Source organism: Heliconius melpomene, chromosome 3 (genome assembly GCF_056956725.1).
Source record: "Heliconius melpomene rosina isolate 202511_hmr_F chromosome 3, ASM5695672v1, whole genome shotgun sequence".
NCBI lineage: Eukaryota > Metazoa > Arthropoda > Insecta > Lepidoptera > Nymphalidae > Heliconius > Heliconius melpomene.
The window spans coordinates 909,247-936,923 of NC_140391.1; the positions used below are offsets into that span (position 1 = coordinate 909,247).

At 34.1% G+C, this 27,677-nt stretch overlaps 4 protein-coding genes across 4 annotated transcripts in view; 1 reads left to right on the forward strand and 3 right to left on the reverse strand.

Annotated features, from left to right (window-relative positions):
* LOC146539771 (peroxidase-like) overlaps nucleotides 1-9,558 on the forward strand; it is a 59,779-nt gene extending 50,221 nt beyond the window's left edge. Inside the window, exons 2-13 of the mRNA XM_085208038.1 lie at nucleotides 2,378-2,594; nucleotides 3,043-3,182; nucleotides 3,800-3,964; nucleotides 4,686-4,870; nucleotides 5,011-5,197; nucleotides 6,046-6,243; nucleotides 6,344-6,488; nucleotides 7,141-7,297; nucleotides 7,762-7,929; nucleotides 8,283-8,481; nucleotides 8,588-8,693; nucleotides 9,337-9,558. Of these exons, the coding sequence (XP_085064164.1) occupies nucleotides 2,446-2,594; nucleotides 3,043-3,182; nucleotides 3,800-3,964; nucleotides 4,686-4,870; nucleotides 5,011-5,197; nucleotides 6,046-6,243; nucleotides 6,344-6,488; nucleotides 7,141-7,297; nucleotides 7,762-7,929; nucleotides 8,283-8,481; nucleotides 8,588-8,693; nucleotides 9,337-9,415 (1,878 nt within the window). The 5' untranslated portion in view covers nucleotides 2,378-2,445 and the 3' untranslated portion in view covers nucleotides 9,416-9,558. The remainder of the gene's footprint in view (nucleotides 1-2,377; nucleotides 2,595-3,042; nucleotides 3,183-3,799; nucleotides 3,965-4,685; nucleotides 4,871-5,010; nucleotides 5,198-6,045; nucleotides 6,244-6,343; nucleotides 6,489-7,140; nucleotides 7,298-7,761; nucleotides 7,930-8,282; nucleotides 8,482-8,587; nucleotides 8,694-9,336) is intronic.
* A 3,426-nt stretch (nucleotides 9,559-12,984) lies between these two features.
* On the reverse strand, nucleotides 12,985-17,517 carry LOC146539772 (peroxidase-like). Its single transcript, XM_085207925.1, has 10 exons — nucleotides 17,301-17,517; nucleotides 16,683-16,870; nucleotides 16,235-16,445; nucleotides 15,745-15,942; nucleotides 15,351-15,495; nucleotides 14,653-14,809; nucleotides 14,208-14,375; nucleotides 13,490-13,688; nucleotides 13,312-13,417; nucleotides 12,985-13,122 (listed from the first exon to the last, which is right to left on the reverse strand). The coding sequence occupies exons 1-10, from the start codon at nucleotides 17,515-17,517 to the stop codon at nucleotides 13,020-13,022; spliced, it is 1,692 nt and encodes a 563-aa protein (XP_085064051.1). The 3' UTR covers nucleotides 12,985-13,019.
* Nucleotides 17,518-18,831: 1,314 nt separating this feature from the next.
* LOC146539773 (uncharacterized) lies at nucleotides 18,832-20,158 on the reverse strand. The gene is made up of 3 exons (XM_085207926.1): nucleotides 19,865-20,158; nucleotides 19,502-19,641; nucleotides 18,832-18,869 (listed from the first exon to the last, which is right to left on the reverse strand). The coding sequence occupies exons 1-3, from the start codon at nucleotides 20,017-20,019 to the stop codon at nucleotides 18,832-18,834; spliced, it is 333 nt and encodes a 110-aa protein (XP_085064052.1). The 5' UTR covers nucleotides 20,020-20,158.
* Nucleotides 20,159-21,812: 1,654 nt separating this feature from the next.
* LOC146539774 (salivary peroxidase/catechol oxidase-like) lies at nucleotides 21,813-26,781 on the reverse strand. The gene is made up of 12 exons (XM_085207776.1): nucleotides 26,596-26,781; nucleotides 26,060-26,199; nucleotides 25,753-25,917; nucleotides 25,360-25,547; nucleotides 24,860-25,070; nucleotides 24,375-24,572; nucleotides 24,108-24,252; nucleotides 23,264-23,420; nucleotides 22,667-22,831; nucleotides 22,321-22,519; nucleotides 22,120-22,225; nucleotides 21,813-21,933 (listed from the first exon to the last, which is right to left on the reverse strand). The coding sequence occupies exons 1-12, from the start codon at nucleotides 26,748-26,750 to the stop codon at nucleotides 21,831-21,833; spliced, it is 1,932 nt and encodes a 643-aa protein (XP_085063902.1). The 5' UTR covers nucleotides 26,751-26,781; the 3' UTR covers nucleotides 21,813-21,830.
* Nucleotides 26,782-27,677: the final 896 nt, after the last annotated feature.

Consider the following 27,677-nt stretch of genomic DNA (forward strand, 5'->3'; position numbering starts at 1 on the left):
ACCTACAACCATCACGTTTAAAGTCACACTGCGCCACGTCGGCCTCGAAATATGTATACAAAAAAAGTTTTAATAATATTAACCTCGTACATACATTAACACGTGAGAGTTAATTAAAAATAATTATTATAAAAATAACAATTATTATAATTTACTACATGTAATTGTAGATCCAGAATTGAAGAAAAAATATAAATTACTCGAGACTGAAACGTGGCTTCGCTCCCTTATTTTTATATTAACTTTTACTTATTAACCTAAACTTATTTTTATATTAAAGCCAAAGAAAGTTATCTATATATATAAAATCGAAAGGTCACTCACTCATCACGAAATCTCAGAAACTACAAGTGCTAGGTATCTCAAATTTTGCATAGGAGTTACTTTTAGGACGTAGGTGCGCGCTAAGACGGGAATTTGCAATATTCGATTTCTAAGGGATTGTTTTTGGGGTCGAAAGTTTGTATGAAACTTCATTACTACAAATGCTAGGAGTCTCAGATTTTGCATAGACGTCACTAGGACGTAGTCATGGAGAGAAATTAATAATAACATAGTTCACGCGGGTGAAACCGCTAGCGGGCCGCTAGTATTTTATAAAACTAAGTTATATTGTTAAAATATTTTTTTTTATAAAAAACATTGTATCTTTTCTAATACTCCTAAGAGTGTGTACAAAGTTTCATGATAAACGCTTGAGTAGTTTTTGCGTGAAAGCGTAATAAAGAAACTAACATTCACTTTTAAAATATTATAATAGTATGATGTTAAGTAAATTTACCATATAGTACGTTTAATTGCCTTTTTACATTACTTTATTTACGAAAACTTAATTGTTATCTCGTGTGTTTCACGTGTTGAAATTATACAAAAAACATTTTTTGCATAATATATTATTATAAATTTCTTTGGCTAATTATGGCTCAGGGCCGCCAGCGTGTGACTAGAACGCGATGGATTGTGAGTTCCGTTACTCAACACGCAAAGCTTCAAACATTCGGCGCAAAGGGGTCTCAACACTTAGTACGCATTACCTAGCACAGTAAACAAATCACAGTAGCATTTTTTTATTTGCTGACAGCATCTGATCGTATTTTTTACCTTAACTCTGTATCCGACACATACCAGGGCAGGAAGAGGGAACCTGGAAGCCTAGACACTTCCCCACTTTCTGAATTGTGGTGGTTACCAAAGTGAAGAAATGAAAATATGAATTATTTCATTTCCTCGTACGCTTGGGTCCTTGCGCCACGATAGGCTTTGAACTTGTACAAAATGAACTATAAATATAAATTCGTAATATTTTTTCTGTAATATACTGATAAATAATTATTTTAATGGGTTTTTATGGCCCATTTCCACACGATTCACTTTGCTATCCATTTGTCCGTCTGTCAAGCCTCTTTATCTCAAGATCACGTGAATGTATCAAGCTGAGATTAATATCATTTATTAAAGTTTATAGTCCTCTAAAGCACAGAAAGTTGCTAAGTCAACGCAATGAAGAGATACGAGCATTTAATTTGTATTTTGCATTAAATGCGCCGCGAAATCAAAACCAGCAGCTAAGAGAAAAGGAAAAAATCCAGAAAACTAAGTGGAACTCTATAGGTATTTCATTGAAAAAATAATTACAAACTTATATTTGTAATTTATTTCATACAAAATTAAATTTTCACACTATTGACCTAAAATGAGCGAGTCTGACTCATACTTAACTGATTTTTATTCTTTTTTCTCATTTCTTGAATTCACAAAATTACATAACACTATATTTATGGGAAATACTCTATAGGATTCCTTCTTTTCTTTTTTGAGGTGCGGAACCCTATAAAGTTATTAATTTAAAAGCTTTGCAATATTATGTTAATTTACACAAACATATTACTTACTACCGTATTACTATTTATACATTCTGCAAGTATTTAAGGATAAAAGGAAGTTTTAACGTAATATATTTCATTTCGTTAAATATATTGAAAGAGCGTGAACAGTGCCTATTTTTAATTTAAATTATATTAAAAAAATAAAAGCCGTGTGTCGTATTAAGAATTAACTTAAAGAAATAAAAAATATTTAAGTGAAATTTTAATTGACATCTAGAAAAAACACAATTAACTTGTTAGTTTTTCTTTCTTTAATACTTTTGTATTTTTCTTCAATTTCAACCAAGTGAAATCTCAAGTACGGCGTTGAGTAACGCCACTTAATGCATTAACGCAGAACTTGGCGGCGCATGGGGTACGGAGTGTCTTAGCACTAAGTTCCGTGCGCCTACTCCGTTATATACGGAAAATAAAATAAAGTTAAAATAATTAGTAGTGTCGAAGACAAAATGTGTCTTTTAAAATTGTTAATATAATTATTATTTTTACAGATTATCTATCCTACAATAAATACATATTTAAACAATTAGAACATCATTTAAATTTAATATCATCAATAATGATACGATTCTTGTATCTGACAATATTGTCGTGGATATCAATAGTGCCAGTTCTATGCGCGGTTGAGGCACAGCTATTTGACTCGTTTACCGGGAGAATGATAACGCGGCAAGAATATGAAGAGCATGTAAAAGAAAATACTACTTTGTAAGTACCTACATTTAATATACGATATACTATTTTGTAAGGTTATGCGTTACAAATTTAGCTTATTGTTTCTCAAACCTATTCTTAGATAAATATTCATAATTTTAAATAACTCGGGAGAATTGTTTTTTTAGCTACACGCTGTATCCCGCATCAAACAGATCAAATCTAAGACTGTCTTAACCCTAATGTTAAGACACTCCGTTCTCATCGAGACACTTTCAATCTTAGTGTCCAGGCATTGTTACACGAGTGACAAATGAACACCCAGGTGTCTCTTTTACAGTCAGGGCGCAGTGACAGTTTGTCCTACTCATATTATAAATGTGAAAATTTATGAGCATCGATCAAAAACTGCTAAAAGGATTTAGATGATACTTTTTTCCATATTATAAAAATAATTTTAAGCGGGCGAAGCCGCATTTAGGACTATAATTTATAATTACAGTTGGTGTGTTAATAAAATCAAACCTTGTGATTACCACGAAGGGAGACGCTTGGATGGATCTTGCAACAATTTACGATATCCAAGTTCAGGCGCCGCTCATACACCGTCACTGGATGTACTACCACCAGTTTATGATAAAGGTATAATGCTGATTTTTCAATTTTATCATTATTATCCCACGAACTATAAAATAGAGGATTTAATTATTAATTAAAGCATTCTTTACTTTTATTGTCACTTCAGACATAACACAGCGTACTGATTTTAGAGAGTCCCCATTGAAGAAGATATTGTAAAATATGAGATTTATATATTACTAGTGGACCCGAACGCGGCTCCGCCCGCCTGAACTATACGAATATTTATTAAATATATTTATGAAATTATTTTCAGTTTTCAATAGAGAGATGCCTTGAGCAAGCTCATTTTGGGTGACGTTTTCTAACAACAACATTCTTTGCAAATCGTTGCTTAGCAACGGTCGCTTAGCAACGGTCGCTTAGCGACGATTGTTATTAACATGGCAGGATAAATTACATGTGAAATTAATAAGTATTTTTTTATATTGGTATATATAGAAAATATTACAAATATGTGAAAAAAGTATCCTATGTTCATCCCGAGACCCTCAAGTATCTCTATATGAGTATTTTAACACAATTAAATTAGCGGTTTGGCCCTGATTGCGTAAAAGACAGACAAACAGAGTTACTTTCGAATTTATAATGTAGGTATGGATAATTTTATTATTTTACAGATTTCAAACCAAGGAAAGGTAAAAATGGTGAAGATTTGCCTCCAAGTAGGAAGGTCCGCACCACGCTGCTGCCAGAGGGGCGCGTGCCGGACTCCTACTTCACGCACCTCGTCACGTACTTCTCCGTGTTCGTCTCTGCTGATGTTCTCTCTTTTCATGATACTAGTAAGTTTATAGACACATTTTATTATGCTGGAGTGGCCCGATAGAAGGGTGTGACTGTAAATGCAACGGTTGCGGAATTAATTCTCTCTCGGAGGATTCTTTTTTTAATATTGTATTTTTATTTGCTCGGGCTGGTAAGGAGAAAATGCGCGGCGTTGAGTTCTGCCGCTCCCACGCAATGCCTCCACAATTTAGTGGAAAGCGGGGAACGAAAGTGTCCTAATGGGAACGGAATGTTTTCTTCTTCCAGGTTCCCTTTGCTTAACCTGCTATGTGCAGGAGAAGGCGTAAAGTTAAAAAAAATATATTACTTACTAGTTGCTAGTGGCGAACGCAAGGATGGTTTTGTTAACTTTATTGTTATTCATAATCACTAAAGTGTGACGAATCGTTTGGAAGATAAGAAATATTTTTATTATAATAAATTTTGTATAATTATTTTATATTAGTGTAATCTTGTTTATAACGTTTTTGTTTTAACTTACGAACTACGAGTATGATGTCAGTTAAGCCTTGTTTAATAAAAAAATTATAATTGTAAATAACTTGACTGCAAAAGAAACTACAATGCGAAAAATAAGCCCAATAGTTTATTAGTATCAATAGTTGGGCCCAATTCAAATTTTAAAGGCAAGCAGCCCTTTCAAGTGGTTAAAAAAAAAATCAAAAATTCAAGTGGTTTTTAGTTTAGAGTCAATATATTTTTTAAATTTAATTACAGTTAACTATCTAGTTTGGAGGGATTGCTGTGACAAGAAAGCGGAGTCAGATCCGGAATGTGCAAGACAGTACATACCAAACGATGATCCTGTACATCGCTTTTCAAATGAGAGATGTTTCAATTTGACACATCCGTGGACGTTTCAGGCTAGGGGGTGTGTTAGGAATAACACTAAACCTGAACGGGTATGTTTTTAACTAAATATTTAATTTATTTAAATATCGTTAAAAATGTAAAATGAACTACGCCTCTAAAAAATAATATTACTATAAATAATAAAATTTTATTAACGATATTTGGAGATTCGAAATATTTTCTTTTTCAGATTATAACCGCTACGCCACTATTTGATTTATCACATATATATAGTAATAGTACCAAGATAAGGTTATTTAAAAATGGCTTGTTAAGATACGAAATGGAAGAGGGCAGAATGTGGCCGCCGTCTTTTAAGCCTAACATCAAGCTATGTCTCCTCAACCAAGGATTAGAAACAAGGTGTCATGACATAGGTATTTTTAAAAATTTAACAGATCCGTCCGATCATTTTTTTTCCGCATCACAGAGTTTCCCACCGCAATGTAAAATAATGTCAAAACACTCCGTTCACCACTTTTCGCCCGTTTTCAAACACTGTGTTGAGTAGTTTTTCGAAAATAGGGCTGTTCGTGATAAGTGGAGTGTCTTAACAATAGGTTCCCTCTGTTTACCGTGCTATACGCAAAATTCAGTGTGAGTTGTACCTATATTATTATAATTTGTTGATGTTTACATATCTCTTAAATTTACTATACCACTTTTCACAACTTAAATTTACTATACCACTTTTTAACACGAGTTAAAATGAAGTGTAATTTACATAAATCAAATTTATAAATTTAATGAACATCGTTTAGCCAGTTCCATGAACACTTTGGAATACTTTTATTTAAATATTATTCATAAATTCAGATATCATTGCGGTGTATTTTGTGGTTTACGGTTTAACGGTATATTTTTGAGGTATTTAGTCTTATAATCTCTTTGAAGCATTGTCACAAACATTTGATTGGGACGCGCAAAGTATAAAAGCGCGACGTTAAGTTCCGTTCCGCCGCACGCATTGCCTGGAAAATTCGGCGAAAAGTAGGGAATGGAATGTCTTAACGCTAGGTTCCCTCTGAATATCTAATAAACCTTCCTTTCCTCCATCAATTGCTTCCTCTGAAAAGAATTCCTGGCTCTGAAGAGAAGACAAAGGGCGACGCTGAATATCGCCACTCAGCACTCAATATTTCGAAAATTGAACGATACATGTACGGTATATAGTTTTAAGCAAAGAACTAAAAAAATATACTTTCTTCTCCTTAAATAATTTAAGGAGAAGAAAGTAGCAACGGCATATTGGGTACCAACCTGTTCACAATCTGGATGTGGCGTCACCATAACCACGTGGCGACTCAGCTCGCGCGCCTCAACCCGTGCTGGGGAGACGAGCGGTTGTTCCACACCGCGAGGGACATCAACATCGCTGTTGTTACACAGATATTCTATTATGAACTCAACGCTTTGTTATTAGGTAAGAAATACTTCTTTTTAAGCCCATGGCATCAAATAAAAAATTGGACAAGCGCGAGTCGGGCTCACTCACCGAGGGAATAACTTAAATATTTTTTCAGGTGAAGAAAACCTTTTGAGAGAAGGTATATTATCTCCTACACCGGAACATAGAGATTTGTACAATGAGAATGTGCCGCCGGCGGTGTCTATGGAATACGGCCTGGTGTTAAGATGGATGCATACCATTCAGGAAGGCATAGCTAAGTAAGTATATAAACATACGTGTATAAATATATATATTTATTTTTTCGAATTTTCGAGACGTAGCGTGTTGAGTAACTGAACTCAACCCCGTGACTTGACTCGTTACCAGCTTCTGTAATTTGTGCTATGAGTTTAACTTATCGTTTTACGTATCTTTTATTTTTTTGGGTACTTTAGCCTTACAGTTTTATCTATTTCTTTAATTGGAATCTTCAATTATCACAAGACTTCTTTTATTTTTAATTTTTGTATTTCGTTAGTGGCGACTACTCGTGGCTAAAATAGACTACATCAAACAAATCGTCGTTGCGATAGAAATTATTGTAAACAACATTTCGATTCAATTAACATTTAATTAAAATACTCAGACGTTCAAAGTCGATATTTACGTTCAAAAGCCTACGAATTTATATATAAACCCTTGTAAGCCTTCTTTTGATTTGTATTTGACTATTTTTATTTACTGTGGTTGATCAATTTTTCTTGTGTTATGAAGATTTTTTTTTGTATGCTAATAATATGATACTTTTTGGGGGTTCCATAGCAAAAGGTAAAAACGGAACCCTTATAGAATTGGTTTACGTTATTGGTTTATTTCGAAATTTTATCAAATTTAATATGTATAATAAAAGTAAATAAATACTTGTTACAGAATGTATGACACAGAAGGCAACTATCTTAAGAGCATCCCAATCGTCAACTTAACATTGAGAACTGGCTACCTGGCGGATCAAAACCACATAGATTACATGACGCAAGGAGCTTTTAGACAGCCGGCTGCCAACATAGATGATATTGTGGATCCTGATGTAAATTTTTTACCCATTTATATAATATATGTAGTTATAAAATCCAAGCCGTCGTGGAACAGTGAGATAGCGTCTACACAAACCAATGGTTAATTTCAACCACTCAATATGTCCCGAATAGCTATGGTTCGAATTTGTAGAGTTCGAAACACTGTCATAACACTAGGTGTGAAACTGGAAAGTAGATGATAACTTTTAAGCTGAGTGGCAAAACTCAACTCTATATAATTAGGAAAACGCATACATATGTATAGCAATTATGTTTTTACTTTAAGTTGGCAATAATATGGCAATTAAGATATTTATCGACAACCAGCCTTCCATTTTGAGAACAATTTTGAGTTTTCATTTTCAAAACCCACTTGGGTGACATATTTATAACCCCTCGTGGTTTCAAAAATCCTTTTAAAAAATAAAAGAAATTACATTCATTTTTAATTTTAAAAGATTTTTACTATTACTAGATAGCAGAAATAGGGCTCGGACCACTACAACGAGTTTCGGACTTACCGACAAGTGACCTAGCAAAGAATCGCCTCTTCAGCCTCGCACCTTATACCTGGTATAGAAAAGCCTGCTTCGGAGAAACTATAAGAACGTTTGACGATCTTATAGTTGCTATAAACCCTGAGGTAGGTTTAACATATTTTTTTATATAAATCCTATTTCTATTTATTATAAAGATCTTTATTATCATAAAAATCGTTATTTGAAACGACAAATATAACTAAGACATGAAAATAATGTTTTAGTTTTTGTATGAACGCTTTACCCCAAGGCAACGTACTAAACAATGGGTAACGTATTACTTAATATTTTTCCTTTTTAAACGGACTTTACAAAAAATAGAGATACCTATAGCTAATTTCAAAATACTACTTTGAAATAAAATTAATATTTCACTAAAATTTGATCAACATGTTCCTAATCAACTAAGATTTCTGTATTAATTTCTAAACTTTAGAATACTCTTCTCATTACCCAGAAAATCGAGCTGTTCAAAGAGTTATACAGCTCCGTGGAGGACATTGAGCTCCTCGCGGGCGTTTGGACGGAGCGGCCGGTGCAAGGCGCGCGCGTGCCCGCCACCTTCTACTGCCTCGTGGTGGAGCAGCTGCGCCGCTCCGCCGCCAGCGACCGCCACTGGTACGAGGCCGCGGACCGCCCCAATGCCTTCACAATGCGTACGTACACCACTGTACCCTAGTGTGCCCTACTGTATCCTGTTGTACCCTACTGTACTTTGCTGTACCCTACTAATATACACATACTCGTACATGATTACTGCAGGTCAGCTGCTGGAAATCAGGAAGGCGACGATAGCGCGTTTGATGTGCGACATCGGTGATAGTGTGACAAGCATACAGCCTAGAGCGTTCCTTATACCAGGCCCGGGGTAAGTTCAATTCAAGGCAACCTAGGGTCAAGATCGTTCGGTCCCCACTTTCTCCCCAATTTTCGAGACATTAATGGGAACTAGGTTCCCTGTACTTATACTGCTATATGCACAATACAGCATAAAGCTAAAAAACCTTTAAGATCTTTTCTATTCTTTAATTATTGCGTTGTGTTGCATTTTTTTTTCATGCACATACATCCATGATCTATAAGTGAAAAAAGTACGGGTATCCCTACGTATATATTATAAACATTTCTCCGCTTTAGATAGTCAAAGTGGGTGTTATTCTAATGAAAACACAAAATAGAAAAGCTATGATAATACCTTGTCACCTGTCTCTCACAACAGTCAACAGTTAGGTTTCAATTTAAAGACATTCAGAATCGGATCAAAATAACAGTACTATTATCTTATGTAAATCAAATTTTATATCTTAATATTTTCATATAATATGTAATGAACAAATATTTTTATTAAAGAAATAGCTATTTATTTCTACAGCGAAAACTATAGCACATATTTCTCGTTCAGTGGCGGAACCCAACGCTGCACGGTCTTGTCAGTGCAAGATGCACGATGACCCATATATATTATTCTTAGATATTTCTAAGATATCTTTTATTGTTATTTGTCATTTTAGAAACGAAATCGGAAGCTGCAGCAGCATTAAGAAGATTGACTTAAACGCCTGGAAAGATCCCCGCTGTCACTATCTCTAAAGATGGATATATAAATGTCATTATTTATAATGTTGTTACTGATAATAGCGACTTTTTTTGTTTTATATATTTAAGTGTATTAATAAATAGATTAAGAAGAAATTAACAATTTGAGATTATATGAATAAATTATTAAGAATTTATCATGTTTTTTTTTAAATCCTTACATTTTGGTATTTATATATTGTTTTATTAGAATAGGCTAGACACAAATGTATGTAGATAATATCGACCCTCTCCACGTAGAACTCAGAAGCAGAAGTACGGCAGAGCTACTAATCGTAAAAAAACTAGCGGGAAATTAAAAATATGCTTAATATTTAAGTTTGAAGTTTGAAATGGTCTATTACTGGTGTCTGGTGCAGGACTGGTGCACCCATCCTATATAATAATTTGTGTAATAACATTCATAAGTTATAAAAGAAATCAAATTCAAAAAAATCCTTCATAAAATGTCCAAACTCAATTGAGAAAAAACCTTATAAGCTAAGATTTTTACATTTTCATTGCCCATTTTTTATGAGAAAAACGATTAAAACACAACGTGACGTACGAAAAGAACAAAGTTCCTATCAACGGGAGACACGTCTGTGTTAGAGACAGCCAATTTCGCTGAATTACCTCAGTAAAGAGATTCCGTGTAGGGTTGGCTCTTGACGAATTCTGATAATAACTGAGATTTCAAAATATTATTTCTATGTTTTTAAATTGTTAGTCTATTCTTCAGAAAGAAATGTACTTTTTACAAACTGTATAAAATAAATAACACTAGGTTCCCAGGTTCCCTCTGACCCTATCCTTTTATGTGCGCGATACAACGTGAAGCTATAAAAAAATATGCAACAGAATTTGATCTCAGTGTCCGATCGAAACAAAGTTTTCAGCCGAAACCGAAATCAAAACTTTTTAATATACAGTATAATTAAAGACAAAATGAAACAGTCGCTAGAGGTCTTTACGAACTATTTTTACCCTATTTAATTGCATGGTCTATAGTTTTAACATACTCGAGATATAAGGCAAAAATTTCACTAAATTCCATCCCCATTCGAGGAAATGGAGGAATTTCTTCGCTCTGATGTTGACGCAAAGGGCTACGTTGAATTCCGAACTCAACACTCAATGCCTCCAGAATATGGCGGAAAAAGAAGAGTGGAGTGTCTTAACACTAGGTTCCTTCTACCTAGCCTGCTATGTGCCGGGTACAGCGTAAAGCTAAACTAAAATATAAGCAAGCTACAAATACAAACTACAAAAAATGATATGTGAATGTAAATAGCTTTAAAATTCAATTGGGTATCAGTTAGTATTAGAAAAAAAATCCAGAAAATATATGTAAAAATAAAAATTTTAGATGTATATCCTAAGTACCAACCCTTAAACTATAACACTTAAAGGTTCAGTTAAATGAAATTTTAATGAAACGTCCTCCTTATAACTTTGGATAACAGTACAATATGGCCACTTTTGATATCATAAATATATAGGTTTTTACTGCAAATTCGTACTTTTACGAACCAAGTTCACGATTTTTTACTTCTAATTCGTTCTTCTTTAAATAAAAAAAAATATATATTTCAACAGCATATTTATTAAAAAAACTATTATATTTTTTTCAATAGCTCACGCTGTATCCAGCACATTGCAGAATAGGCAGAAATTACCTAGTGTTAAAACACTCCGTATCCCGCTTTCCACCGATACAACAGTATTGAAAAAGATAGTGGATATATCAATAGACGTCCTTTAAGGTGATCTGTCGAAGCCTACCGAATTAACTTGAAATCGCTTGGGGTTGTTGAGTAAACTAATTACTAACTCGGAACTGCCCTATCTTCTAATAGGAAACTAGATATAGATTAGGGTGCGGTTGGAAAATAATGTATTTATAACATCTTTGGTTATTCACTACCTGCCGTAATTTTGCCTGTTCACGTGAAAAAAATTAAAATTTCTTTTTAATAAAAAAAAGTCCACCCGTTACATCCCGCTACTTTAAACATATATATATATTTTATATATCCAAAAATATTTCTTAAAATTATTATTATTATATTATATTGTACGTTCTTTATTAGTATAAAGTAATGCTCTAATTTAATAGATCCTTTCTACCTAAACATCAAAAATATTATAGAAAAGCATAAGAGGACAACTGAGTGATATTTTACTAGACCTTTCCGTCCACCTCCTGGGCTATGAATAGCCGTAACTAATTCATAGTGCGATTAGTGAGGAGTCCACTTTATTAGTTTCGTCCCTCCAGGGCTCGGGGATAGCACTTGACCTTGAGGTCGCCTTCAAGATTACAAGGTTAACGTGACCACTAATGTCAGTGGTAATTAAAAACTAAAAAGATTCTTTCTCTATATATTTAAGGAGTTCTATAAAAGATATTAAACAAGATTCATTTAAAGAATACACAGATTTAAAGAAGATTAATTTTTTCATTTTATCATCAACGTGACAAATGGCACAACCTGATTCTAAAGACGGCTGTGGGTTCGATTGCCATTCTGGGGAACAATTTTTTTCCATTCATACATTTCATTTTGGTAAGAAGACAAAATGCAGGGTTAAGTTTCGCGAATCAACATGCAATGTCCCAAAAATTGGGCCGAGTTAGAAATGGACTGTTTTGACACTTAATTTACCTCTTCCTACCTTGCGTAGCATTTAGTTCCGCCACTCAACACGCAATGCCTCCAGAATTCGGCGGAAAGTCGGGAAGGATGTGTTCATTATGTTCCTTCTGCTTACCCTGCTGTGTGCGGGATACAGCGTGAAACTGATTTTTATTTGACTTTGTCTTTGCTGCGGGATACAGAGTAAAGCTAAATAAAAACCATCTTTGAATTCCTTGATTCTGGTAAAATCTTTCCAGAAAGAAACTACTATGAATTCAGTCTGCGCTCGTGACTTTTACGTCGTACTCGTAACAACAGCCTGTATATTTTTACAGCTTCAAGCCTTTTCTCATATAGCAGAGTAGACAGAGGCGACATAGTATTAAGACATTATATACCCTCCTTTGCATCAAATCAATTATCGTGTTGAGTATTGGAACTCAACGTCGCGCTACGTCTGTAAGAGCGAGAAAATGAAGATTAATATAACAATTTTCCCGATGATGATGACCCCATCGAATCCACATTTGCTTACAGTCAGAGGACTGTCTGCACCAAGACAACTTTAATATTATTTTATATATTTTTTTAATACGTAAAAATTTAATATAAAACAAAATAACCCACATTCCAAGTCAAGTAGAAAGCCATTCCATTAAATTGAGTCTCTAAAGCGCCTTTAGATATACACGATTACGATCTTTCTTTACCTAAAGTAAAACTTAGCGTATTTTTTCCTTTGTGTCGAATTCTTATATGTATTCAACTTCTTAGTGAATGTGTCGATATTGGTTTTATTGATTTTTTATCGATTTTGGTTACTAGTATTTATTTATTTACATCTGTGGAACTCATAATTTTTATAGTAACTTATATGTAACAGAAAATAATAGAATTTATTAATTTTCTATTTCTTTAATTTCAATAAATTCAACTTCCTAACTAATATAATAATTTAATCTTAATTTAATAATATATTATAGTACTTCATACAGTACGTTTTGAGGTACGTCGCACTGTTGATCTTTCCAAGCAATAAGATCTATACTTTCAATATCTTCACAACTGCCAATTTCATTCCTGAAATAAGAATAATATAGATAACAATTTCTCAATTAAATTAACTAATTTCCCATGCGATAAAAAATATTATTTTATTTAGAAAAAATATTTTTTGCATTATATGAAGTTATTGTTTATAAAAAAACTATAATACAAAAATTGTCACCAAAAACGAAAAGTATGAAAGAGTATACGAGTAATAATTACCCTGGACCGGACACAAGGAATGCTTTAGGCTGTATACTCATAACGCCATCGCCGACATCGCACAGAAGCCGTGCCACCGTCGCCTTCCTGATCTGTAGTAGCTGACCTACAAGCACATAAGTCATACGTGATACAGAAGTTCCTAGTAGGGTACACTATGATACAGTAGGGTACGTACGCATGGTGAAGGCATTGGGGCGGTCCGCGGCCTCGTACCAGTGGCGGTCGCTGGCGGCGGAGCGGCGCAGTTGCTCCACCACGAGGCAGTAGAAGGTGGCGGGCACGCGCGCACCGCGCACCGGCCGCTCCGTCCACACGCCCGCCAGGAGCTCGATGTCCTCCACGGAGCTGTATAACTCCTTGAAGAGCTCGATTTTCTGGGTAATGATAAAATTGCACCAAAGTTAATAAAAAAAATCCGCATATTTTTAGTTGGCGATTTCAATTATTTGATATTCAATGAGATTACAAGCAGTATATTTTTAAATTTATGAAATTCCTCATCGGAAATATTACTTATAGATAGAATCGGTAACAAAGAACTAAGGTCACCAAAATTATTTTACGTTATATAATAAATTTAAAACAATTGATGATACTGGCGTCTGGCGCATACGCCGTTAATAAGAATTTTCTTGTTATGTTCTTCTTCTTCTTGTCATTAATTCCAGCGTATGGACCTTCTTGCTTACCCTACTTCTCTTCTCGCCAGCAGAGGTCCTTACCATAGAAGCGGAGATATGGTAGATGTTTCTGATAATTAAATATAGGCCTCAGTAATCCCTTTGGATTGTAGTGCCCTCTATTCTATACGACACTGATGAGACACACATTCGAAGGCCTTTATCGATTTAAAATATAAAATTTGAAATTCAATCTAAGAAAACAGTACTCACCGCACGATCTATAGCAATTTCTAAGTCATCAAACGTTCTTATATCCTCTCCGAAACACGCCTTCCTGTACGCGACGTAAGGCGCTAAACCAAACAGACGGTTTTTGGCAAGATCACTTGAAGCCAGGTCTGTTAATCGAAGAATCGGACCGAATCCTGTTTCTGCTATCTAATTGTTTAATAGAAACATGTTATTTTTATTTTTTTAAGCTTCAAGCAGTATCTTTTAGTAAGATAGGCATAGAAAACCTTAATATTAAAACACTTCGTACGGCTTTGGATGATTGGCTTTGGCTAGGTTTTGGCGATTTGAGTAACTTTTTGAATTTCATACCAAAATAATTAATTTCTTAACTTTTTATGGAAATACAATTATGTTTTAAGCAAAATAAAATAAAAAAAGGTTTAACAAATTTAAACAAAACAAAACATTAGTTACAACTTACATCAGGATCAATGGTGCTATCAATCTTCCCCATGCGTTGTCTGAAGGCACCTTGCGTCATATAATCTAAGTTGTTGTCCACTGCTAAGTATCCCGTCCTTAGCGTCATGTTTACTATTTTCATGCTTTTTATATAATTTCCGTCGCCGTCGTACATACTGTAAAATAAATCAATATAAGAGTGCATTTGAAATCAATATGAGACTGTGGTGGTTCAGTGGCACAGTTTGGCAACGAGACTGATTGTGGGTTCGATTCCTGCTCAGAAGAATTAATTATTTAATAATTTCATTTCCTCGCTCTAATAGAGAAAAGAGCGGCATTGAGATACACCACTCAACAAGCAATGTCTTGGAAATTCAACGGGAAGCGGGTAACTGAGAATCTTAACCCTAGCTGAAGCTACAAATAAATGATATATATGTTTAAACTTTATACATATATGTACTTACAGATATGTATACAGCTAACCTGGATATGAATTGGAGACATGAACTTCCATTTATTAGATAATTTCTACTCAGATTGTCAGACAACATAAAAAAACCGAATATGAAAAGACTTCTATTTTCTTCTAAACCACAAAGAAATTGGCATCGCATTAGCGTTCACTTTTTAAAAGTGAATAATTTAACTGTCTTTAATTAATTTTAAAAAATCTGTAATTTCGTGAAATAGCTATGAGTAATTTCAACTCACTTGGCAATCCCCTCCTGTATAGTGTGCATCCAACGTAATACCATAGCATATTCCATAGATACTGCAGGCATCAAATTTTTATCATACAAACTCCTGTAACCAAGTGACGGGGACAAAACACCTTCTTGATATAGATTTTCTTCGCCTAAAAATTATAATTTAAAATTAATAATATATATTTAATCAAAACAAATCTGTGCTCAAATATGGAGTGCCTTTAAGTTGTCTCTACCTCCTGCTTTACTTACTAAGCTAAATTCAAAATTCTAAAAATAATCGTAAATGCAAGTCCTACAAATTTTGTTTAAATAATATGATGTTAGCACAATATTTATATAAATAAACCAAAATACGTTCAAAATTTCATATACAACGAGACAAATACATAACTTACCTAATAATAAAGCGTTGAGTTCATAATAGAATATCTGTGTAACAACAGCGATGTTGATATCCCTCGCGGTGTGGAACAGCCGCTCGTCCCCCCAGCACGGGTTGAGGCGCGCGAGCTGACTCGCCACGTGGTTGTGGTGACGCCACATCCAGATAGTGAACAGGTTGGTACCCAATACGCCGTTGTTACTGTTGTCACCTTGATTGGGTTTGGGGTAAATTAGAGTGAGTTAATAAGAGCTTAAGAAGAATTAAGGAAAACAATCGACTTGAAATTGATGATTTTTATTGTTTTTTATTGTTTTTTTTTTATTGTGGTTACAAGTGAAGTAAAGTACATTACTATAGAAATCAAAGCAAAGTGCGTTCCACCACTCAACACACAATGCCTCTAAAATTCGGTGAAAATGGAGAACGGAGTGTCTTCACACCAGGTTCCCACCGCCTACCCTGTAGTGCCCGGCATACAAAATAAAACAATCTTTATTTACCCATATCATGGCATCTAGTTTCCTTTGGGCCAACGTTTACTTTACAAACAATTTTACTCATATTCAAATCATAGCTCGGTGGCCATATCCTCCCTTCTTCCTCTTCATATCTCAATAGACCATCTCTAAATAATCTTACTTTTGTTTTCAACTTATTATTGTCGCTGCCGTATAGTTGCGATAAATCGAGAAATGGTGTAGCTGATACAATCTGAAACAAAAACAAAAATCTTGACACAGTTTAGACACTTATTATGCTATGGTCTAAACTCTAAAGAATAATAAAATGTATAAATTAGCTTAACGACATTCGGCCGTTTCCTCGCTTTGGGACCTACATAGACAAAAGTCCCAAAGGGACACAAAGGTAGGAGGGGAACGAAGTGTAACGAACGGACAGAAAGAGTTAACACTAGGTAGGATACAGGATAAAGTAAAAAAAACTTACTCTCTCCGGCATAGTATTATTCTTCATACATCCTTTAACCTGAAAAGTCCAGGGCGTTGTCAGGTTCAGACAACGTTCTCCAGTGAAGCGATGTACTGGATCGTCCTCTGGTATTACAATTCTGGCGCATTGAGGGTCCGTCTTCCCTTTTTCTTCGCAACAGTGTGTAATCCAGTATAGGTAGTTAACTGCAGAGTAAAGACACAATTTAAAGAAATTATATGATTATTTCGGCATAACAATAAGACTAGTGAGATATGTCTTAATGTAATGTATACTAATATTATGAAGTTTAGAATAAGAATAATTTCTTTGGTTAATCTCAAAAACTACTTTTATTGTCGTATAGAAAATTAATTCCATTCCAGTCCATTTTTCGGGGCAGATTATAGGCTACCCCCACGTCAACCCCTTCGATGTACGGACTGCATCTGCTTATTCCGCAAGCACCCTTAGGACGTGAGAAATTGAAAACAAAACTTATGGGATATGTATAATAATCATATAATTAATAAATAAACAATGCACTCTATGTATACCAAGACATATAAATATAGATGGGCATGGACACATGCATAGGTTTAATATAGATGAGCTTATTATTTTGCATAAACTTACTAGTATCATGAAAGGAGAGCACATCGGCCGAGACGAACACGGAGAAGTAAGTAACGAGGTGTGTGAAGATGGAGTCCGGCACGCGCCCCTCTGCGAGCAGCGTGGTGCGGACCTTCCTACTGAGAGGCAACTCGTCACCATTTTTACCCTTCCTTAGTTGGAAGTCTGAGAACAAATATTTGCTATTTAGAACAATTTCATTGTCATACCATCGCATCGTGATGAGTCTGACATCTAATTAAATGTGTTTGTTGTAACTGTTGTTGGGTGAAATTCTATAAAGATTATCTTTAAATCAAATTCATTATTCAAATCAAATTCTTTTATAAGCACTTTTGAATACATGAAGCTACCACCGATTCGGAAGGCAGCTCTGTTGAGTGAGAAGAGCCGGCAAGAAACTCAACAGTTGCTCTTTTCAAATTTCATGTTACAATTTTATTGCTTCATACAATAATGATAGCTATCTTACTTGCTTTGCAATGATTTTATCTAAAAATATTTCTAATTAACGCTTTTACAGTTATTTTAAATTTCAGCAGCATCAATTCTAGAACACATTGCGGAATACTATTATAGAGACGTAAACCTAGACGCATAAATGATATATTTACTTTTAAATTCTTATTAGACCGGTTAAAAATTTAAAAGATGAAATGTTATAATAAGTGGATGGATACTTATACAAACATACATAAATTTAGGATGTACATATTAAACAAATTATAAATATAATAAAAATATATTCTACATTAATTAGTACAGACATCCGGCGGAAAAAACAATAATATTATAAATGTTTTTTATTTTACTAACGCACTTGGTTTATCGGTGAAAAATGCTAATTGAGGTAAGTATTTTAATTAAACGGAGGTCATCTTTTGTACAAAATTTATTTGTATAAGGAATTGTAAATGATACAGTAAACCAGTAGTTAATGCAACAAAAACACATTATTTACTTTTTACCCGACTGTGACGAAGAAGAATGAATGTCCGTTCCTTTATTCCCTTGTAACTGTTAAACTTGTGCATGAGTGTTAATGGTACTGATTTCGTTCAGGTTTTTTGTTTATAATTTACTTGCTTTTTCTTATTTTAGCATAACTATATCTCACATTATTCCCCGCTTTCTACCCAATTTTAAAGGCATTGCTTGCAATACTAGTAATAGAAAACTTTATACTAAAATACTAATAATTAATTTTCTCGAGTGGTCATCGAACGGATACGCAACGACGGCCTCGGGGCCTTGAAAAGCTTTATAAATCAACTTATATTTTTTTATTTCGCAGGCAACAACACAATAATTAATTTTATACTTATTCACAAAAACACTAAATTAAATTTCATATCTATACTTAAAATTATAAAGTAACAGGGTTCAAGACAACGAGACATTGCGTGTTGAGTAACGAAACCCTTGTTTCTTTACCAGAGCGAGGGAATGAAAGTATTAAATATTTCATCCCCCGAGTGTGAATCGAATTCACTAATCATACTGTCGCATTAACAGTTGCACGCTTGTGCTCCTACGCCATGACGTCGTTGGTACATGCCTGACTGGCCACTACATGTGTGGAACGTGAGAAATATATTATAAAACAACATTTAAATATTTCAAATAAAGCTCATAAAAAGTATAAGCTGCGTATCCGTAGAGGTCAGATAAAATCTTAAAAACTATGAAAAAGAATGCAGGTCATCATGACAGTTCACACAGCATTCGATCGCCACTCATGGAATGAATTATTTTCATTTTCCTACATTTTGCTAAGACGACATGCAGCGTTGAGATCTGCTACTCAACACTGACATGTGACTTATAAAAGTGGACAAAGTACCTTAATGGATCAATCTACTTATAAATTTATTTGACTGGAAACTTTGATTACGAGGCGAATTACACACAATATACAACAAAAATTAAACTAACGTGTGTATTGCCATAGAATAATAAATAGATTAAAAATCTTTTCTGTGCTCCGAGGGACTGTAGACCTATATTTGATATAAATTTCAGCTTGTTACCAGCACGCAATTGTAAAAAAATTGGTGTTGCCAGATGGACAGACACATATATAACAAAATCCCATAGGATATTTTGTTAACAGAACTCTACAAATGAAAAGAGGGACAAAATGACTTATCACTACAACTTCATCTATAAAATATTGAAAATACATGAAAATAAAACAATACCTGAATCATATACCGGCGGTAATACTTTGTAGGTGGGCGTGTGGGGTGCTCCTCGACCGGGATGTTTTAAATTATTACAAGTGCCGTCCACTCGTCTGCCTTCCAACGGGTCACAAGGTTCAATCTCATTGACGCACCAACTAAAATCATTCTTAAATTATTTATTAAAACAAAATAAATATTATAATCATTTTTAAAAAAAATACAAATTTATTCCGCTCTTTAATATTCTTTTAACTTCTTACAAACTTAGTCTCAGTTTTTTACTTTTAGTTAATTTTTTTGTGACGACTAACAGTAATATTATAAAAACGTCAATTATTATTAATTAATTCATAAAATTAAAGTAAAACTGTTACTTACAAAGATCTATTTAACTTCACATGTTCCTCATATACCTTTTGTGTTACTATGTTACCCGTAAAGGAGTCGTATACTTGCGTCGCAACAGCGCCCAAAATGGGCACGGGCGACAATATCAACCATTGTGATAACAACAATATAGGCCAAAACTTCATTTTTGTTCAAACTTGTATTAATAAGTGCTAAAACTGAAAATCAATAAATTTTTAATCATAACAAAACTATCTCCTAACTTAGGTATCAATGATATCTTAACACCAACACGACGACTATACAAAAAATTTACAGTTGGAAAGAAAAATATAGGGAATAATTTTAAATATTTTTTATTACTTCATATAAACTAATAAAAACTAAAAAAATAAAAACCTTTTAACTTTTATGATAACACTAACTGACTATAAAATGCTGGAAATTAAATCTGTACACTAATCCCTGCCGTACTTATGAAAAATGAAATAATTAGTATCATCCTTATACATATATATAAGAGTCAACCATTTTTTTGTTCTTAATTTTTTTGTTATTTTTCTTGCAATAGCTATATATTAAAATGATAAAATGTAGATTATAAATTAACATATTTAACATACATAACATACATTATTTAACATGCACATTCATGACGTAGTTGAGATATATAATCTGCAAAATAATAATTAGAAAAAAACAAAACGTGACTTCAAAACTTTATCATATGCACATAATGAAACAAAAAGCAACAGCTACAAAACAATATTTGATTTTTTTTACAATAAGGATAAAATAACAGAACAAGTAACCAAATTAATTATATTGAAATCTAACTTAGTTGTTGAAAAAGTATATTTAAGTACATTTAAACCTAACTTCATCATCATCATCAGCCTGTCCTCGTCCACTGCTGGACATAGGCCTCTCCAATGGCACGCCACTGAGCTCGATCTTCAGCTCTTTGCATCCCGTCGTTGGCCCCCACTTTGCGAATATCGTCACCCCATCTAGCTGGAGGACGTCCTACAATACAAACATAACTTAAGTATATGTAAATCTAATTTAATCTACGACTTAATTATTCAAAAGGTGTCGGTGTCAGCTCAGGACCACATGAACGGAGCACTAAAAGAGAGATGCCATCTCACCCGCTCGACTTGTGGATGTCCAAATAGGACAGAGCTCGCCTTATAGCTTTACCGCGGAATGGTTGGCGGCGTTGTCATCCTAAGTCGAGTGCGACGATTGAGAGCGTCCAAATCTGATGAGTTCCAAAGGGCTTTCCAAGCTCTGACGCTTCTCACCCATTACGATATGCTCGGACCTTATTCTGAAAATTTACCACTTTAAAAACCTAGAGGCTCAGTTATACTTCTTCTTTGAGGCTGTCATCTTCGGATCTCAGATTTGATATGCCTCGTAGAAGTAGCAAGGTTAATGATGCGAATAATAAAGTTTTTTTTTTTTATAGTGTATTATTTGTATTTTCTATTAAATATCTACAATTTTTTACTTTTTGGATTTTTTCCTCTATTTGTATTGTAAGATCTTACTTCGTTTTAAATTTCATACTTGTAGGTCTACAGTTTGGATTACGCGGTGAATTTCACACAAAATGAAGAAAAGAGCTCGAGATTCTCTGCGAGATATTTTTAAAGAAATAATATCTTTATTACAGTTGCTTCACAGTTTGTGTAGAATAATATTCTGTTGTCCGACAACATATACAGTGTCATAGTAAAAATAGTGATAGACATATGGGTCTGAGTACAAGTGAATGTATATAATAAAATTCATGTATTCTACGTTTGCCACTACCACAATTTAAAGTATCTGTAAAAAAATACTAACAAGTAAAGCTTCTTACACATAATAAACTTTACTTATTAATATTTTACGTTATATTTTTTTGTAAAATATGAGTATAAATAATTCTAGATATATGTCTTATTTTAATTGTAATTTATTTTAATTTGAATAATTTATTAAGAAATTATAATACATTATACAGTTTGTTTTGCCACACCTCGCACTTTGGATCTTCCCAAGCACTCAGATCAATATTTTCAATTTCGTCGCAACTGCGAAATTCGTTTCTGAAACAAAAATATAATGGTAAATTCAAGATTTTTTAAAATTAAATTAACAAATTAATCTTCTATGAAAAACACTACAAGAATTTCAATTCCTTTTCAAATGGTAAAGGCAAGCAAATCGGACAGAATAAAGAAAGATACACAAAGAATAAAGACATGAGAAAAGTATCAAAGTTTCACATTTACCCCGGCCCGGGCACTAGGAACGCTCTAGACTGTATGCTCGTAACACCATCGCCGACATCACACAACAGTCGCGCCACCGTCGCCTTCCTGATCTCCAGTAGCTGACCTGCAAGTGCAGTAGTCACACATATAGTAAGGTACAATGGGGAGCAGGTCGCTGCAGAGGAATAGGAAGACCGCTGTAGTAATGTAGGTACGTACGCAGCGTGAAGGCAGCGGGGCGGTTCGCGGCCTCGTACCAGTGACGGTCGCTGGCAGCAAAGTGGCGCAGCTGCTCTGCCACGATGCAGTAGAAGGTGGCGGGCACGGGCGCGCCACGCACCGGCCGCTCTGTCCACACGCCCGCGAGGAGCTCGATGTCCTCCACGGAGCTGTACAACTCCTTGAGAAGGTCGATTTTCTGGTAAACGACAAGATTACGCCCAAAATTAAAGATAAATTAAAAAAACAATAGATCATTACTAAATAGCCTAGATTTCAATAAAAGAAATGCGATGGAATTAATAATAAAAAGTGTCGATTTATCTTTAAGCTTTCGTGCACTTACCTCCTGATCTATAGCAACTTCCAAATCTTCAAACGTTCTTATATCCTCTCCGAAACAGGTCCTCCTGTACGCGATGTATGGAGCGACACCGAAAAGACGGTTTTTAGAAAGATCGTTTGTAGCCAGGTCTACTATATATTGTAACGGGAAACCCTTTGCTGCTATCTAATTGTATAATAAAAATATACAAAGAATATCATAATATATTATGTGATATGAATAAATGGTTTTTTAACTTTACACAAACGCATGGTAAGTACAGATAATCTAGTGCAAAAACATAAGTGTTCCAATCCGATCTATATTTAATGATTAATTGAATTAGTTCTAAAGCAATTTAAACTCATTATTTAATACCACAAAAACAATCATAATATTTTCTAATAATTACAAACACCTAGTTGTTGAAGTACTTATACATTACATCGCTCCTTTAGAATTATAGTGACGTTTTAAAAATATGAAGATTTGGGAAACAGGCTTACAACATTTTACACAGTCTTTATTTAGACAGAGTTTCTTTACACTAGGTTCCCAGGTTCCCTATGCGTTTTCTCCTACGTGCAGGATACAGCATGAAGCAAATAAAAAACTTACGTCAGGATCAATAGTGCTATCAATTTTCCCCATGCGTTGTCTAAAAGCGCCTTGCGTCAAATAATGTAGGTTCTTATCCACTGCTAAGTATCCCGTCCTCAACGTTAAGTCAACTATTTTCTTACTTTTTATGTAATTTCCTCGGTTGTCGTACATCCTGTTCAATGACATTTCGATTAATATTTAACTCCTAATCTGAATTTCTGTCATGTTCCAATAGCACTATCATTTTAGAGACTCTTATATTTATAAAATGATAGTTCCAGTCCCATATAATATATATTTTACAAAAAGTGGAATTTTCAAATTATTATTTCACATTCAGGACAGATAAAAAACTTTTTTGAAAATGTACAACAAATTTAACGTAGCGGATTTCGTACCAAACCTCTTGTAAACTGTGAAAGCTTCTACTACTAAATGTTAACTAACTGCTAACACAACATTTTAAGTGAATTCTCCGAAATATAATATTGAAAACTGCATTTTAATCGGTTAAGCCATTTCTAAGATTTGTACACAAACACACAAATAAACAAACAAATATTTATGAACCGATTGTAATAAAACGAACATTAAATGTTACCAGAAATCCAATAGTAAAAACTGTTAAGCCGATTTTTAAAGATAATATATATAAAATACTAGCGACCCGGTCGCGACTTCGCTCGCTTAAACTATTCAATTGTTTACTTAATACAATGAATTACATTCGTGTTTTAATATATAATATATTTTTCCAAATTTATGAAAGTTTTATAAAGTTAAAGTTAGTCTAGGTTCAATAAAATTTCAAGCTTACACTACTTAAATTGTACCATAAAAATAAGTTATTTCTACTTACTTAGCCACACCCTCCTGCACAGTGTGCATCCAACGTAACACTGTGCTGTATTCCAACGCAATTGCAGGCATCAGATTTTCATCATACAAATCCCTGTGACCAAATGAAGAAGACAAAACGCCGTCTTGATGTAGATTTTCTTCCCCTAGATTTTTTTTTAATTTACAGGTTGGTTTTAAAAAACACCTATATTTTCCGAGACGTGGGACAATAAGAGTAACGTCCCCAAAGTATATATTTTTAAAAATATATGTAATAATGACTTACCCAGTAACAAAGCGGTAAGTTCATAATAAAATATCTGTGTAACAACAGCGATGTTGATGTCCCTCGCAGTGTGGAACAGCCGGTCGTCTCCCCAGCACGAGTTGAGGCGCGCGAGCTGACTCGCCACGCGGTTGTGGTGACGCCACATCCAGATTGTGAACAGGTTGATACCCAATATGCTGTTGTTGCTGTTGAAACCTAGTATAAATAACTTAGGGTAAGTTCCTGACAGCTTGATGTTCCTCTTTTCAATTTAACTTATACATTTTTTAAATTTTTATTTAATTAATATTAAGAAACTTACGATAATTAGTACAGGAACCTAGTGTTAAGATATTCCATTGACTTGACATCACAGCGAAGAAATGAAATATTTATTTTCCTCAAGTGGGGATCGAACCCACAACCAATCGCGTTTAAACGTTACGTCATCACGATTGTCCTCTTGGGGTTTGTTCATGTAGAGAAAAAACACTTATATTTACCCGTATCATGGCATCTAGTTTCCTTTGGTGCCACGTTTTCATGACAAACTGCATTACTAGCATCCAAACCGTGCGTCGGCGGCCATAAACTCCCTTCTACATTCTCATACTTCAGTAAACCATCTTTGAACAATCTCACTTTTGTTTTTAACTTGTTATTGTCGCTACCATATAGTTGCGACAAATCGAAAAATGGTGTTGCTGATACAATCTGTTTTGAAATTTAACAATTAATATACAGAGTGTTTTTGTCAGCACCGCTTTAAATGAAACCACAGTTTTAACTACTCTATAAAAGCCTAATGCAATTAATATTTTTTTATTCCCAAAAATGTTAAAAAAAAAATTTTTAAGGAAAATGAGTAACTTTTTTTTTCACGTTTACTATCGATACTATTTAAAATTTTATACTGTTGAAAAGCAAGAAGTAAAAGTAAAAGTAGAGCATTAATTTTATTTTATCGACCAAAATGCAAAAAAGAATTTATAAAACAACTTACTCTTTCCGGCCTAGTATTTTTCATCGCACATCCTAGAGACTGAAAAGTCCAAGGCGTTGTTAAGTTAAGACAACGTTCTTCAGTGAAGCGATGTACTGGATCGTCTTCCGGTATTACGATGCTAGCGCATTGAGGATCCGTCTTCCCTTTTTCTTCACAGCAGTGTTTGGTCCAGTATATATAGTTAACTATGGACCCAAATTTAAAAATAAATATTAATTTATATCGATACTGTACGACACAGTAAATGAAATGATAATTGCTCGCACAATTTTCGAGACATTGCGTATTGAAGGTGGAACTCAACACCGCGCTTTGCCCTGTTACCAGAATGAGAAAACCAAATTAATGCCAATTATATTCAATATAATCCTCTTTTCCACGTAAACTTACTAGTGTCGTGAAAGGAATGTACATCGCCAGCCACGAACACGGAGAAGTAGGTGACGAGGTGCGTGAACTCGGTATCCGGCATGCGTCCCTCTGACAGCAGCGTGGTGCGGACCTTCCTACTTAAGGGCAGCTCTTCACCGTTTTTAGCCTTCCTTATTTGGAAATCTGGAAAAAATGAATACTTGCGTTATACTGGAATTTTATTGTGTATATTCATATTCAACTTGAAGAAACTCTTATTTATATAAAGGTTCCTTCTAATATAGTAAAACAAAATGTGATGAATAATATAACAATTAAAAAATACCTTTATCATATACCGGCGGTAATATGTTATAAGTGGGTGTATGCGTTGCACCGCGACTTGGAAATCTCAAATTATTACAAGTACCATCCACTCGTCTTCCTTCCAACGGGTCACAGGGTGCGATCTCATTGGCACACCAACTAAAATATTAAGGAAAATCAATGTATACAAAACCTGGAGCATCCAGGTATTGTATGAAATATTATGAATATTATTACCCATTACATACTTTACCTAGGCAATGGATAAAATTCCCAGGAATTATATAAAGTACCTACTATTCCACCGACAACGTGTAAAGTAAATAGACCTCGATCTGTTATTCTATTCTCCTATATTCGAGCTACAGATTTAGCGGTTTTTAATTGCCAGTTAGGTTAGGTTAAGAACTTTTAAGCTTAAACATAATAATAGGTTCTTAACCGCATGTGCGTGCATTTGTAGTTTTCAAAATATAAGGTACACCCTGTATATACGCAGTGAGACTTGTTTACATTATTTAATTTCTATATTTAAAGTAAAACAGTTGTACTTACAAAGATCTATTTAGCTTCACATGTTCTTCATACACCCGCTGAGACATGATGCTGCCGGTAAAGGAGTCGTATACTTGAGTTGCTATCGAGCCAACTATTGGCTCTGGTGACAAGAACAACCAGAGCGAAAACAATAATATAGAACCCAAAGTCATGCTTATATTTTTAACGCACCTGGAAATTAAAACATTCTCACGTATAACCAAACAGACTGATCTTACTCGTACAAGCTTAGATTATAAAATTTCAATACATACCTACCGTATGATAGACAATTTTATTAATCTTTTGTAGAATTTAACATTAAATCTCAGCTTCAACCAATCCTCCAATGGCGATGAAAATAATGAAGTAATAAACATTATCCTTATAATATATAAGAATTTAAATTTTTACTTATAGTTCTTGTTGCAATGACTACATATATGTATGTATATATGAAACTAGTAGCTGCCGGCATATTTGTTTGCGTAGAGTTTATGAATATGCTTGCTACTACCACGTTATACTACTTGAGTAATTTCCTTTTGCAGATTTTAAACAACTTTTGGTAAAGCTGAGAGTTGTCGAGACCTAAGAGCTAGATAATAAAAAATCATTGAAATCCCAAAACTAAACCAAAATATATTTTGATTAAGTATGTCTATTCCCTGAAAGAAGGATTTTATTTTAGTTTATGTTTTTAAAGAATATATTTCACAGTTTAATTATATCCTTAAATTGTTCTTCTTCCTGGCATTAATCCCGGCTGTTGCCAGAGTCTGCCTTCCTACTCAAGTGCAAGTCAGCAGCAGCAGCAGGCGAAGCTGGGCGCGTGCGCTAGTATATTATATTCTTAGATTATAATACTCGTATAGTAGCTTAAAAATAAAGAGACACTTGAGTTTGTATTTAATACTAATTCGAAATTGGTACGTTTCTTCCACGGTTTCTTGAGAAAAAAAATCCAGACAAACAGACTAATTCTTATAATCATATAGGTACATAATATATTCATATTTTTATTAAAATCATTTAAATAAAAATTACATAAGTAACGTTACGTAACGTTTTTACATGTTTGTATACAATTTATATTTCTG

What these genes read in the sequence shown, in the direction of transcription:
- LOC146539772 (XM_085207925.1), bottom strand. Translation starts at nt 17,517, where the DNA reads ATGCGATGGTATGACAATGAAATTGTTCTAAATAGCAAATATTTGTTC. An exon ending in ATACAGGAGGGGATTGCCAA is followed by an intron (nt 14,810 to 15,350) that starts GTGAGTTGAAAT and finishes TTTATTTTACAG; the next exon opens with TATGTACGACGGCGACGGAA. An exon ending in CCCCAATGCCTTCACCATGC is followed by an intron (nt 13,418 to 13,489) that starts GTACGTACCCTA and finishes ATGTGCTTGTAG; the next exon opens with GTCAGCTACTACAGATCAGG.
- LOC146539773 (XM_085207926.1), bottom strand. Translation starts at nt 20,019, where the DNA reads ATGAAGTTTTGGCCTATATTGTTGTTATCACAATGGTTGATATTGTCG. An exon ending in GTGAAGTTAAATAGATCTTT is followed by an intron (nt 19,642 to 19,864) that starts GTAAGTAACAGT and finishes GAATGATTTTAG; the next exon opens with TTGGTGCGTCAATGAGATTG. An exon ending in ACCGCCGGTATATGATTCAG is followed by an intron (nt 18,870 to 19,501) that starts GTATTGTTTTAT and finishes CCACACATGTAG; the next exon opens with TGGCCAGTCAGGCATGTACC.
- LOC146539774 (XM_085207776.1), bottom strand. Translation starts at nt 26,750, where the DNA reads ATGACTTTGGGTTCTATATTATTGTTTTCGCTCTGGTTGTTCTTGTCA. An exon ending in ACCGCCGGTATATGATAAAG is followed by an intron (nt 25,918 to 26,059) that starts GTATTTTTTAAT and finishes CATTTTTTCCAG; the next exon opens with ATTTCCAAATAAGGAAGGCT. An exon ending in ATAGCACTATTGATCCTGAC is followed by an intron (nt 22,832 to 23,263) that starts GTAAGTTTTTTA and finishes TTATACAATTAG; the next exon opens with ATAGCAGCAAAGGGTTTCCC.